Source organism: Centrocercus urophasianus, unplaced genomic scaffold (genome assembly GCF_019232065.1).
Source record: "Centrocercus urophasianus isolate 14NV4802_14NV808 unplaced genomic scaffold, USGS_Curo_1.0 seq_20, whole genome shotgun sequence".
NCBI classification, from domain to species: Eukaryota; Metazoa; Chordata; class Aves; order Galliformes; family Phasianidae; genus Centrocercus; species Centrocercus urophasianus.
Window position 1 is genome coordinate 6,594,161 of NW_024884756.1, and position 14,110 is coordinate 6,608,270.

The following is a 14,110-nucleotide window of genomic DNA, read 5'->3' on the forward strand; positions in this document are numbered from 1 at the left end:
GGAATGTATTGAAGCAATTGCTTATCAGGAATTGTAAGTTTCAGCAATATCCTTTCAATGTAGTGTCTTTTGAGTCTCGTCTATGAAAATGCAGACAGTTGGATTTAATTGTCAGGGTTTATATAGGATGCTCTTTTACAAGAGTGGGCTGTCTCTAATGTGACCTTTATCTGTACTGTAGACTTATGCTACATTCCAGAGGGACATGTATTTTAGCTTGTCTTTCTTTGTTGAATGAGTAGACAAGTGAAGTGCTAAAAAGTGTTAAGTATAGCTCTAAAGCAAATATATTCTTTGAAAGATTTGAAGTATTTTATATCAATGATTTAAATAAATTATGTATTGCATGCTGCAATTCAACATGAACAGTAGATATTAAAAAATAACATCAGTGAATACTCGCATACTCCAAAGATGTTCATGTAGTGGCTATTTTCTTCTATTGTGGTCTACAGATATTCTTCTGAATATAAAGCAAACAAAAAAAAGAACACAGCATCACCAGAAAACAGCTGCTGCTTGGTAAAAACTTTTTAATAAGAATTTCTACTAGAGCAAAGCTTAGAAGTAAAGGATGCATTTTTGTTTATCGAATGTGTTGTTGCACTCATTTATTATCTTAACACCAAAAATTGCTCATCTTAATAGCTTTGAAATACCTACACAAATATATTTTGTGCTTTTGAGATAATGCTTTGTGGGTTTTGAAATACAGTATTGTGCAAAAACAATATTCAATAATGCTTTTTAGCTCATTAACTGCATATGGTAATGTTTGTTTATTTTTCATTTTATTTTATGTTACTGTTCTTGTTAAGCTACTGAGGTTCCCTTTAAAGTATGCTAACAATGAAAGTTGCTGATTTGCTATGCCAATTTTGGAAGGGCCAAGTCTTCCATTCATGTGACAAGGAAGTGTGCTTTTATTCTGGAGCATGTGTGTGCATGCATGCTTTTGTATGCAAAGATATATTTGTTCACTTGCTCTGGGGAGCTGAGAAAAATGTTCCTCATCACAAAAATAAAGCAAATAACATCACCTCTGAATTTTAAAGGTGGAGTGAATGGATTTAACTGACCTGAATTGTTCTGGAAAGAATTGGCTGTAGTATGTAGTATTTTTAGAGGATATACAACTGCAAATGAAAAGTACATATTGGAAACTCTATAAGGGTTCATGTTGAGTCTGCACAGACAAGCTTATTTTCTTTTGAGACTTCATGCAGCATGCTTTCTCTCTTTGGCCTTGCATAATAGTTTGCTCTCTCGGATGAAAATAGTGTGGCAGCTCCTCCATCATGTCTAAATCTTAAGATTTCATTAGCTATGAGTGAATTTATTTTCCTCAGCTCATTCTTAGCATGAGAATAGGAGGTCAGGATTGTAATTTCCCATTGCCTCTTCTACCTGTGTTATTTTCAGGAGGTCATAGCAGAAATCTGTTGCCCGCTTACAGAATATTCAAGGCATCTCAAAGAACAGGTCTATGAATGTTTACTAGGATACTTTCCAAAATAAGTTATTTTTCCTCTTGCAAATCTTGAAGAGCTCCTTTCAGTACATAAACACATTCCTTAACTGTACAGCACAAATTCTGTCTCTAAAACGGAACAGCATTGGAAGAGAGACCTAAGCCTTCTGGTTTCCACCCTATTAAAATTTATGCAGCCTCATTTAGCAGTGTTCAATGTTTTATACAGCAGTTAGTCAAGGGTATGCTTTGAGATCTACAAGCAAATAAATCCTTGATGCAGAATTGTTTTTAGTGAGTAATCTAGAGTTGTTGGTGAAGTGTACTGTTTAGGTTGTAAGCTTGGGGAAGTTACTCTAAATACAGTTCATGAGTTGCACACATACCCTGTTATTTAGCAGGATGAATGTCTAATTAAAGACAAGAGGCATTACTTTTTGTGTGCACATAAAGCTCAAGATGCAACTTTGCAGCTTCAACGTGACAAGTTTTGAAAATGAGTCATTGAGAGGTCAGCCAATGCTTTTTGTAAATAAGTTAAACTTCTCAAGTTAGAGCATCTACTGCACTGTTTCCTTTCAGTAATTTTTTTAAAATCAAGATTGATGCATTCCTGCATTTATCTACAGTCACACAGGGAAATTTTACAGCACTCTAAAAAGCAGAAGCTGGAGGCTTGATTTGAATGTACTCCATAGTGAAAGCTTTTGGAAAATGTGGTCACTTGCAATGGATTATACTATGCTAGTCTCTTTCACCTTCAACTCAAATCTTTCAGCGAAAACAGAGTTCTATTGCAAATCTTTCACTGGCAACACGAAGGTACAGGTTAAAGTTCTGTTTTGTTTGCTGCTGTGATTTAAGAACTTGTCACAAGTCCTTAATATGAGTGAATAAGGAATGCAAAAGCAATGGCTTGCTAATCAATGATTAGTTGTAGCTATATCGTCTTTTAATCTGTCTTTGCTCTTGTCAAAACTGTCCTAGATGCTAACATCGATGTCTTAAAATGTGTAGCGTGTAATGAGTAGGTCATGCAGTGAGTGTTCCTGTTTGAGGAAGTGCAAATAGTAGATTTTTTTTCACTTTGTAACCATGCTAGCAAGCATTGCTCTGATATCATTTCACTATTTTAGTAATCAGCTATTTAAAATGATTCATAAGGTTCTAAAAATTAAAGCAGAAGGACATTGAGAGGCTAAACATTGTGCAAAGCTCCTTCTGTTTTGGGCAGAAATGGCTTCAGTGTCTTGTCAAAGAATAGATATGTCTCCAAAGAATGATTTTTTTGAAAAGCAAAGGAAAAAAAAAAAAAAAAAACAAAGCCAAGAAAAACAAGCTAATTATTTTGTAATTATGTATTTTGAGTGTCATTTGCCTTTGCATATTTGGGACAGAATTTGACTTATTTCTGTTTAATCATATTAACCTGATCATAATTTTAGTAACTTCTACTTGAATATATAGATTGTTTCCCGTCATTTCTCTGCAAGTTGAGGTGAATGCCCTAGCTGAATTACTGGTTGCAATGTTTAAATACTGCATTCATATCAAAACTCTGGTAACAGGTATCTTACAGTTCAGTGTTTCTGTTAGCTGTCTGTGCGGATTTCAGAAGTGGTTTGGCAAGCTGACAATTGTATATTGCTGTTCATAGTACTGTATATTATACTGTGAAGATTTTCTTCATCGATACAAAGATAGGTACCCTAGATTATATGAAAAATACAGATACATATACATGCATGTAAGTAAGCTGCTTGTTCCTTGAATCGGTGCTGCATAGATGTAGCAATGATCTTGTGGGATTTCCTTTTCTTTGGGCGACTGCAGGAGACAAATTTTGTTAAAGATCTTTTTCTTCACAGCAAGGTTTATAAAACAGAAAGAAAAGACAGTTTCAATGCTTCTCTTCTGTTACTCAATATCCACTGATGTCAAAGAGATTTTGACTCAGTCAAGAATGAAGGCTTTAGTTGCTACTTTCTAGATGGGATTGTGTTTTCATTGGGGTACTAAAAATATGTTCAAAACAGAGTCTTTCTCTGTTTGTTGCGTTAACTTGAATGGCCACTTGAGCTTATGTTTGATAAATAGATGGAAGCTGCGTTAAGCGGAGCCATGTGTAGAATCCATGATGAGTATGGGATTCAGAGAAGCTTAACTAAACTAGCACTACTAAGCATTGTTTTGCAGTTTAATATAATAGGAGAGTTCACTTATCTTCCTACAAAATCCATTCTACAGTACTTCAGCATTTAGTAATGCATGCAGAAATCTATATCTCTGGGAGCAGTTTCTTGGCACTGTTGCTAAACCTTTTTGCTAGATAAATGGTGAGTTGTGTTGTTATTTAACCTAATGTTCTTCTCTAAGTGCAGCACAGTTCACCCAGATACTTTATGAAGTCTTTGGGTCTATTGACTTCAGTGTGGGATTTGTCTGCATGTTTCCCTTCTGTTCTCTTAATGCTACCAAGGTCGCAAAGTGCCTCTTTCCTCTAGACAAGCTTGTACTCCACATGGATTCAGATTGTGAAGTCTTCTCCCCTTTATGGTAGGAAGGGACTGGTGTGATTCAGCAGAAATGAATTGCCAATGCAATTACATCTATCAAATGATTCATTTTCCAAATGTTAGTTTTAGGCAGCTTTCCCACTGGCAGAGGGCAAAGCCCAAGAAACTCTTACAGCAATCAAACGCTCTTAAAGTCTATATCAGGTGCTGTCCTGCTGCTACAGGACATCCATCTCCACAAGTCTGCTGCACAGCAAGCACGTAATACAATTGAGAAGTACTTGTGTATGGGCATGCAGGGTTACTGGCTCTCTTTAAGCCGCGCTGTGGCTTAGTCTGAGTTGCATTGTGAACAGCGTATGTTCTTCCCATGTTCCCAGTGGTACTGTGTTAGTCACAACCACCACATACTCAGCATTTTGCCTCCTAGCATCTCTCGTGATTCATTCGAGTTAAATTCTGCTTATGCTTTAATGCTTTTTAGATGGCCCTAAGTCATAATCCTCAAAAGAAAATGCACAAATTAGGCGCTTATGTCAACTTTAATGTAAATGTTAATGCAATGTAGGTTGATAGCTTCAGACAAAGTCTGGAACAGATGTGGTTTTCAGCAGGTGAAATAATGGTAGTTTTCACTTTCTACCTCAGTTGCGTACAATGCGTGCCTTTGTCAGTTTTTGTTTTGTCTAGGTTTTGGTCCTTTTTTTAGAAATTGCTGTTTTGTTTATCTGTTAAATGTCTAGAAAGCTTGCTTCTATGTAATTAATAAAATCATAGTGTGAGCAGTACTTCTCATTTCATTGCAGGGCTTCCTATTATGTTTATTGCTTCAAAATGAATAAGTACTAAACCATGGTAAACCATTTTAAATTAATTTTAGTAGTAAGGAATCACATCAACAGCAACCACACTGAAATGAGCTGTTTAAAAGAACACTGGTTTTCGTTTTTTGTATTTTTCTGGTCAGTTGGTTGCAAAAAGCCTGAAATTTGTTATTTGGAAGGGCTATGAGAAATAAAATTTAGTAGTATTTCAAACAAATGCTGAAAAATAGAGGCATAAGTCCAAAATCAGAGCTTACAGCTCAAAGAGAAATGCTGTTAACAAACATCAGTAACATCTGCTCTCTTATATTTTTTTTCTATCACTGTGAATTTTGCCTCACATTGATTCTGTTTGATGTCAAGAGATCTTTCAGAAATGCCACTAGCCTGTGACTGTTGCCTGCCCTTAGGAAATGGGCTTCCAGCATCTATAGAATACATACTGCCTGGGTCACACTGTCTGCATATCCGCATGTGGATGTTGGAAACACTACTTGCTGGCTTGTTTTAATTAATGCCACGAATCTCATAAAATCCAGGTAGCTTTTTGGTACCCAGCAAAGTTAACGACTTCCTTTTGAGCGAGGAGAACCTTCCTGTATTGCTTTGCTTAAATAAGAGTGCCCATAGTACTGAAAATTTCCCAACAGCATTATCCCTTGCTGCAGACCTTACAGTTCACAGGTGGACAACTTGACAAATGCTTCAGGAAAAGTTTTGTGCCTAGTGATAATAATGGAAAGATTACTAACAGCTTAATTGAGACTAGTGTTTCCAGCTTGGCTCCTAAACTAAATCATGCCATTTTTTGGGTTTGAACTTGTCTCTCATGGGATGGAAACAAAAAAAATCATTTTCTCCTCCCCCTTTTTTTTTTTTTTTTTTTTTTTTTTTTAAGAGCTGTTAGTTTTCCCGGTACGCGTTTGGTCAGTTTAGTCTTTTGAAGCCACAGCATTATTGCTTGTTTGTTCTTGTAGACTGTAGTGACTGTATGGTTGGCTTTTGTTCTTTGACAGACTCAATATCTTATTTCGGAGCATATTTTGCTAGATTTTTCTTAACAAATTCGTATGTATGCCAGTATGCTGATGAAGGTAGTGAATAGCTGATGTGGAAGAAAGGGGTAAGTAAATAAAACATTGGCATTAGCTGTGTGAATGCATATTTGAGAGCTTAACTTTTCACTGGGCAGGTCTCCACTCTGCTCTGGTAAGCTTCTTCTGGGGCTTCTGGTGAAGGCTTATCTGTAGCCTGCTTCACGGCTCTCAGCCCTGCACAGCCCTGGCTCACGGAGCTCGTGGTTGGCTTTTGGCTGTTAGGCGATGTTCTCATGTTCCTTGTTCACACCAACTTCGTTCCTTTTTCACTTGTGGATGATGTCAGCTTTTGGTGCTGTAATCGAAATGGACATCAGGCTTCAGTTCTTAGAACATTCTGGAAATCAGCAGGTACTTGGTCTGCACAGCAGTTGCCAGGCACGCTTGAAAGGAATTGGTGTTGCTGCAGCGTGTAGCCATACTTCTACATGCCTCTGAGCAGAGAAATCCTGCTTCCTTAATTAAGAAGTGATAATATCACTCTTCAGTAACGCATCTGAACCCACTTAACTACAAGGAGATTGGCTTAAAGATAAAAAATGTCCTTCAGCTTTGCAGTTTTGATCCCATGACTGTGGTGAATATCTTAACAGACTTTTTGCTTCCTTATATCCGAATGATTTTCAGTTGTTTTAGTGTCAATCAATGTCACAACTTTTGCTCTGAATCAGTTTGAAGTGCACTGGTTTTACTGTTCTTATGCATAGCTAATAAAGAATTAATTGCCTTAACTCTGGCTCCTGTTAAGGCACTGAGAATTGTTTGTGAACATTCAAGGGGAAAGTTTTGATTTAAGCTGTTATCCTGTTACTTAATAAAGTTCCAGATCTGTGACTTGAATTCATTCTAATTAAAACAAGAGCTGTGTCATGTCAGAAATAGTACCTAGTATCAAATGTATGGGATATAAAATACTACTCAGTGATACAGATTCTCTCTTGTAGTTGGTGATACAGTTCATTAGTTTAGAATTTGCACGTTTTTCCTTAGTTTGGGGAAAAAAATATTTCTACATTTTTGATAAAAACATTGTATTTCTAATGTTAATATTCTATCCTAAATCATTAGAATATTCTAAACTGGAAGCAAAATGTATTTGCTAACAATAAAGTCATGATGTCAACATATTATATGTGCAGTGGGAAAAATAAGATAGCAGCACAGTGATGCGAAAATCATCAAAAGAAAAATAATCTATTATTTAGGGCATATAATGAAAAATTCTAACCTTCTGAATCAGTTACTACAAGCTGACTAATTCTGTTTTCTTATGGTAAGATTAAGATTTCATTTCTATTTTCACTGTGATACATTTTTCAGAAATAATTTCCTTAGTCCCTTTAACGTGTTGGTTATTTGTCAAATCCCAACAAAATGTAATTGGAAGTGCAAGATGTGGTTAGTGCTTTAAATAAAAGGATGCAGGGTATATTGATGTTGAGAAGCAGGAGCAGCAAACTTCCTTAGAGCAACAAATTGAAGGGGAGGAGTTGGAATGCTGATGGTGGATAAAGTCAGTTAAATGAGGAATGTACCCAAGAGAAGTAATGAGGTATCTTTCATGTAAATGGGAAGCTGAAAAAAACATACTGTTTCCATCTAGCCCCAGTAACAACTTCAGACAGATGCATATATGAACATAATTGGTATTGTTAATGCTTTTCACATAGGTATTATTATGGGTTAATTAACAATTGAATAACCTATTCAGTGCTTCTTTTATTTTGCTTTTCTGTAGACAAAACATGGATGCACACTCCTGAAGCCTTATCAAAGCATTATATTCCCTATAATGCAAAGGTAAGAATATATGAAGTTATTTTCTCTTCTTACCTTTAAAACACAGTGCATTCTATCTTGCTTTTCATTTAAAAACTGCAGAGACATGGAATAGCCAAATAGCAATGAAAAACTTAGTAAGTAAAAGTCTATTTTGCAGCTGAAATTGCTCTTTTTCTTAAATAATAGTCAGATGATTCTGCTTCTGTCCTAGATGTTTGAGTTTGTAGAAAGCAAACTAGTGTTTCTCTTCTGCTTGATCCTCTGTTTCCTTTTAGTGGATGCCAAATGGATGGAAATTCTGACTGCAAAGGAATTTAATATCAAACTGCTTTCTTACACTGTGTAAAAATTAAAATTAATAGCACAAGATTTTTTTTGAACAATAGCAAAGACACTGAGTAACAATCCTATCTGCTGGGTACATTGAAGTGTCAAATGCTTTCAGAATATGGTAGAATAATAATGTGATTTTTGCGCAGTAAAATCACAAGTCTTATTCTAATCTTCTTTTATATCAGCTTCACTGAAGTTCTGTAATGGTATTTTAATTAGCCTAATGACATTTGTTCACAGGAAATGCATTTTTCCAAAATCATTTTAAAATGTGGTTTGCCAAAAGGAGATGGAAATATGTGCTATCCTTTATAACAAGGGCAAAGTGAGTTATTACTTGTCATTTTACTGGGAGTATATTGCAGTAGGATTGTACCATGATCTGTTCTGGATAAAGTTCTCTATTATCAATTATCCTGTAATTGTTTGGTGTTTTAAAATTTTTTTAACATAAAATGGAGAACAACTTCACAGAGCAGAACCTAGTTTCCTATACTGGTATTCCCCACTGTTGTTTATGCAATTTATTTTTTTTTTTGGTGTACCATTATCACCCAGTGAGCAAACATCCATAGTGGAAAGCTGAATCTCATTCTGGTAGTTGCCAGGTGAGCATGTTTTTATTCAGTGTGCTCTCGACCTGAGTTGTTGACCAAAGAGTGTATTACCAGATGTATCACCATTTAGCTGGATTGCCTTGCCAGATAGCTTGGCTTTTATGTTACACTTTTTGAGAGCAAGGAATACATGCCAGGGGTAGCGGACCATCTGTTTTAAGAGCAAGTTGAAACTACAAATTCTACTAATGCACTAGAGAAGTTGCTTCATTTGTGGTCTTCTTTTATTAGGAAGAGTTCTCTCTCACCTTCCTTGTCTTGTTCCCATTCTTAATAGAATGTTATAAATAGGAGTCATTACAAGTATGCAGAAGAAAAATTTAGAATAAAGATGATAGTGATGGAGTGATGCTAACTATAGAAAGTAGTGTCAATAACTGTCCTGGCAGAGGAAAAGGAATGGGAAATTGCCTTTCAAATGAAGTCCACTGTATCTAGGTTAATAAGGGCCCCGATGTCTTCTGGGTTTGATGTTTGGAACTCATGGGGAGTCCGGTGCTGTTGCCTCTGAGTTCTGTTAGGATGCTTGTGGAGAGCTCTAATGTACTACATGGTATTTTTTTTTTTTAAAGGTGACTTGATCAGTTTGTTTTAAATGAGGTTTACACCTCAATCCTCAAGCACAGGTGTGTTTTTTTGTCAAATTTTGCGATATCTTTTTGCTTAAGAGAATTCAATGTTTATATTAATATATCGTTTGAGTTCTGTAACGATTTTTTTTAACTAGTATGTTCACCTGATTGCATACCGTGAAACTAGATCATGAAATAATGATTAAAAACTCAGGCAGCATCTATAAAGCAAAATGGAGGACACATGATAGGTTTTTCTTTTTGTTTTTACAAATGTTGGTTGCTGTGTTTTCCTGTCCAATTCTATAACACTGTATCCAGACAGCTTTTTTATTTATTGGGTAGAAATGACAGTGCTTTTCCACCTGATTTCTTTCAGAAGGTAATTATGTGAGTGAAGAATAATAATGATGACAAGTTCAGAAAATCAAATTTAGTTGATGAAAAGCAATACCGGAGGTGTTCTTTTTTCCGTGGGCAAGAGAGCTTTGTTCTGCTGCGTAGGTTCTTGAATACAAATTACATAGGAGGAAAAATCGTGTTTTCTGTTCTTTATTAGATACAAAAAGCTGACACTAATCTTCTGAGATTATCAGAAAACAATACTAAGAAAGAAAAATCTAGAAAAGGTCCGGTTTTGTTTCTTAACTTGATTCCTTGGACATTTTCCTAAGAATTAGTGAAATCTTCTTGATAAAAATGCGGTCCATGTGTTAACTGCTGACTTAAGAAGAACAATTCTAATCAAGGCAACTGAATGTAAAAAACCACTTGCAGTACTACAGAATTGTTCCCTTCTGTACAAATTGGAGAAGTTTCCAGGGTTGTTTCTTCTGCAAATAAAATCCAGGATGCACAGGTTTCATAAGAAACGCCCTTAAACAGGAAGTGAGTCCTGAATCTTGCTGTTTTTCTGAGCATACCTATTTCTCGTGGCATTTGTTACACAGAAATGTCCTGCTTTCCAGGGTGGTTTGTATACAGTAGGAATTAATGAGGGATTTGGAGTGTTAAGTTCATTAAGGGTGTTTGAATGGCTTATCTATTAGTATGGAGGTGTAACGTGGGCCTACTGAAGTGACAATTGTGCAATCCGTTGCTTTGTGAGCTCCTATTGTTTATAAATATAACGCTTTGAAAATGTACTGGTTACACAGCTTTTTTTTTTTATCTTTCTAAAAATTCATTTATGATCTTGGTAGTAACAGCCCCATTGTAAAATATGGAAGCATAGGTCTCGCTTAGGTGCAACAACACAGGAGTTTTCACCTAATAAAAGCTATTTTTATGAAGGCATGCAGTTTTATAACTCAAACTGAAATCTCAATTTTTTTTTCTGTAATGCTCCTAAATAAGAACAGATGTTTGCATTATTTTCTGTACTGTGGAGGGGAAAAAAAAAAAAAAGAGCTCTTCTGCCCTGTTAATTCTCTTTTCTTTTGGCCAGTTTTTTTTGGTCTATAATAAAGTGTGATCAAAGTGAACCTGATGCAACCTTAAAAAAAAAAAATATATATGGACTGACAGTTCACATAACTGATACTGCCCTGAAGGATGTGTTTCTGCTAAGCCACTGCTCTAAACAACAAGAATTTTACTGTATCTCGCTGTAGTAAATTACATACATTCTTCTAAGGTTCCCCTTACGGTCACTTGGCTATTTTTTTGTTTGCATCAGATTTCTACATGCACATCTATCCATTTTGTGAATTAGACGTTCTGCTTTGCAAGTCTAGTGTTTATGCTGGCTTCTAGCAGCCTACAGAGCCAGTAGCTTTGACATTACAAGACCTGGAAAGCTGCTATTTTGTGTAGCAATATGGCCTGTTAAATCCTTTGGAGTTTATTTTAACAAGAGATAAGATGGCTTCCTAGTATCTAGGCTTCTGTTCTCCTAGTGCTTACTTGATGGCTTATTTTAAAACATGACATGTTGTTATGGATGTGACATTAGTATGGCTAATCTTCCCTTGTAGGAGCATCTGGAAAATTAGTGTATCTGTCCAGCCTGCTGAAAAAGTTAGCCCTGTTGCTAATTAACCAAACCTAAGTGGATTTGAGATCTCATGACCGCTGCAGACCTCTCTCCAAATGTGTAGACATCCCTTTATGTAAGGAATGTACCTTTGTTCTGGTGTGTGCCCCTTGGGTGGAGCCCCTCTGTGCATCGGTGCTGTAATAGAGTGCCTGCTTCTTTCTGTTATATCAGCTTTAAGGAGTGTTATTTGAGCTGTGGTTTGTCTGATGCCAGATATACAAATGATTTCAGCTGAAGTTGAAGTCTGAGTCTTAAAAGATTTGAAGAGATTTTACGAGCAAAACATGTGCAGTTTCATAAATGATCTTTCAATTGCTGAATATGTATTTTGGATCAATACTGCAACTGTACCATAGTGCATTGGTTGCAAACACCCTATCTGGCAGTACCTACTGCTATTGTTCCTTCTTACAGGAACAATACAACAAACAGAACGTGATATACCTAGTTAGTAATTTCTCAAACTTTTTCATTAATCATTCAGAAATAGCAGATAATATTTTTCCGGAGAAAGAATTCTTTGTGAAAAGTACATTTTTCTTAAAGTGTGCTGCTGTGCAGTAAAGTACCAGGCAGGGCTCTTGGTATTCTGCCTTTAATATCTGTATCATTTTGTACTCTGTTATCAAAGGCATATTGTCATGACATAAACTGCTCTCCTACTACCAAGTGATGGAGCTGTACCAGCAAATTCTCCTTTTTCCCTCAGCAAGCACATTGCAGAATGATGCTGTGTCAGTAAAAATAATTATGAAAGAATATCAAAAAAGACTACTTAAATTTATATGGTGAAATTAGATCTAGTAAAATACTCCATACAGAACAGAAAAGTGTTGCAAATTAGAAACTAATGAAATATAAGAGGGCATTATAGGAAGTGATTTATTTTTCCTGCATTCAATTTGTTATAATTAACAAGTGAATTTAAATTAACTTTCACTAGTCTCAAAATGCCTTGGATATAATCATAATAAATGTGTTTAACCACAAGAATAATGAGTATTATGAAAATATTCAAATGAAATATGAAAACAGCAAACAATTATTTTAAAATGTGAATTTGAATTACTTAGTTATTTCTGATACGTTGCAGTCATTGAACTTAGGGCTTATTATTCCAGGGCTGGAATAAACATGTAAATAAAGCATCTGAAGACTGAAGGGGATATTCTCAGAAGACTTCTCTGCCTTTGGAAAAGGAATCTGTTTCATTTTACTTACAAGTTTACACTCTTGAGAGAATGGTAGGAGATGAACATGCTATATCCACAAATACTCTACAGAAGGGACGACTGTGAGGCAGGAGGGTTGTATGTAATTCTGTTGTTGTATGTGAGGGTTGTGATTCTGTGAGACTTCCAGCAGCAAAAAGCTTCATCTCTTCTAGGTATCTTCGCAAGGGGAGTTGCCTGTAAGTATCTAGCACTGAATGATAGAGGGCTTTTGGAATTCTGTGGTATGCCTTGCCTGAGATTACTCTGCCAGTTTGTAAAGGGACAAGTATTACATCTGCATCTCCTGAACCTCAGTCTAGTCTTCGGAGTGCAGAACCAGACCTTACTTCCTGTCAGTACAGTATTGCTGTACCGTAATGGAAGTTGAGTGATATTTGTAGACAGTTGTAGACCTCTATCTGCATATGGATGCACAAAGGTTCAAAGCTGGATGAAGAATGCATGCTGTAAACGCTTGAGTAGCTCTCAGTGCCCAGCACGTGTAAGCATCTCCAGGCCACCTGCAGGAATTAGTGGCCATATGCCTTATGGTGTCTATGCTTGTCTGCACCTAGGTGTTTGTGTTTTACATCCACTTCTACTTGTCAGGGGGCTTTGAAAAATGTGACCTTTATAATTAGGATACCAATATCTTGTATAACTAAGTACAGGTTGAGGGATTTATAAAAAAAATTAGAAGAGCAGCTCTGTGTTTTTGACATGTCTATGGCCTCTTTCCAGGTGTCTGTCCCCTTTAGTTACATGTGAAATACCCAGCTACACAGCCTCAGACTCTGCAGATCACTCTTCTTTAGAAGGTGTCTTGCTTCTAGGGAGGACTGAAGTTTGTAAGTTTATGAGCAATTTCATTTTTTCTTTTTTAAGGTCAGTTTCTGCATGTAGCTTTCAGAAAGAGCTTTAGGTTTTATTGAAGCTCCCAGTGCCATGCTTAAATGAAGTATCTCTCTTAAAGCATATAGATGAGAGAGATTAAAGGAGATTTTGATCCAAGAAGTTAAAATTTGCCAAGCTGGTGAACGCTTGTTGTAGCTGAGAGGATGAGAAGTGTTTTTAATGTTGCAGTAAAATTATAGTGCTAATGCTGTGGTGTAACAAATGAATAGGAAGATGAATATATATTTGTACAGAAAGCAGGGGCAGGATTCATAAAAGCGCTTTACATAACTTGTGATTTACAAATACTTGAGCTGATTTTATGCCAAAGTGAACTAAAGTCAGTACAGGAGCCTTATACACTTTTTGGTTGTGACCTTTTAGGTCTGTTATGTTAACGGCTAGACTGTACAGTAACAGGGCTGCTTCCCCAGAAAGCAGCCTATGTGCAGCACCCACCTTACAGCCAGACCCGGTGGGGCAGTTCCATCTGACTTCTCAGGAACAAGGAAAAACTGAAATTCGTACAGCTGCTTAAAGTAATGTGTAATTTATTTTCTCGGATAAAACATTGAGTAGATTTTAATTGCAGGAGTGAGGTCTATTCTTCAGAGCTCTCATCTTTTATCAGGTTCAGCTTATAATCTCTCCGTCACTTAAATTGTCTAAGCATTGTATGACTACAGTTATAAGTAGGGAACAGATTTCCGATGCAAATAAGACATGGAAGCTATAGTTTCACGGCAAGAAAG

At 36.3% G+C, this 14,110-nt stretch overlaps 1 protein-coding gene across 4 annotated transcripts in view; it reads left to right on the forward strand.

Annotated features, from left to right (window-relative positions):
* The window catches only part of GULP1 (GULP PTB domain containing engulfment adaptor 1), a 149,640-nt gene that overhangs the window by 77,047 nt on the left and 58,483 nt on the right, over positions 1-14,110 (forward strand). For all 4 annotated transcript variants that reach the window (XM_042822645.1, XM_042822648.1, XM_042822647.1 and 1 more), the window contains exon 3: positions 7,647-7,708. In XM_042822645.1, the coding sequence (XP_042678579.1) occupies positions 7,647-7,708 (62 nt within the window). The remainder of the gene's footprint in view (positions 1-7,646; positions 7,709-14,110) is intronic.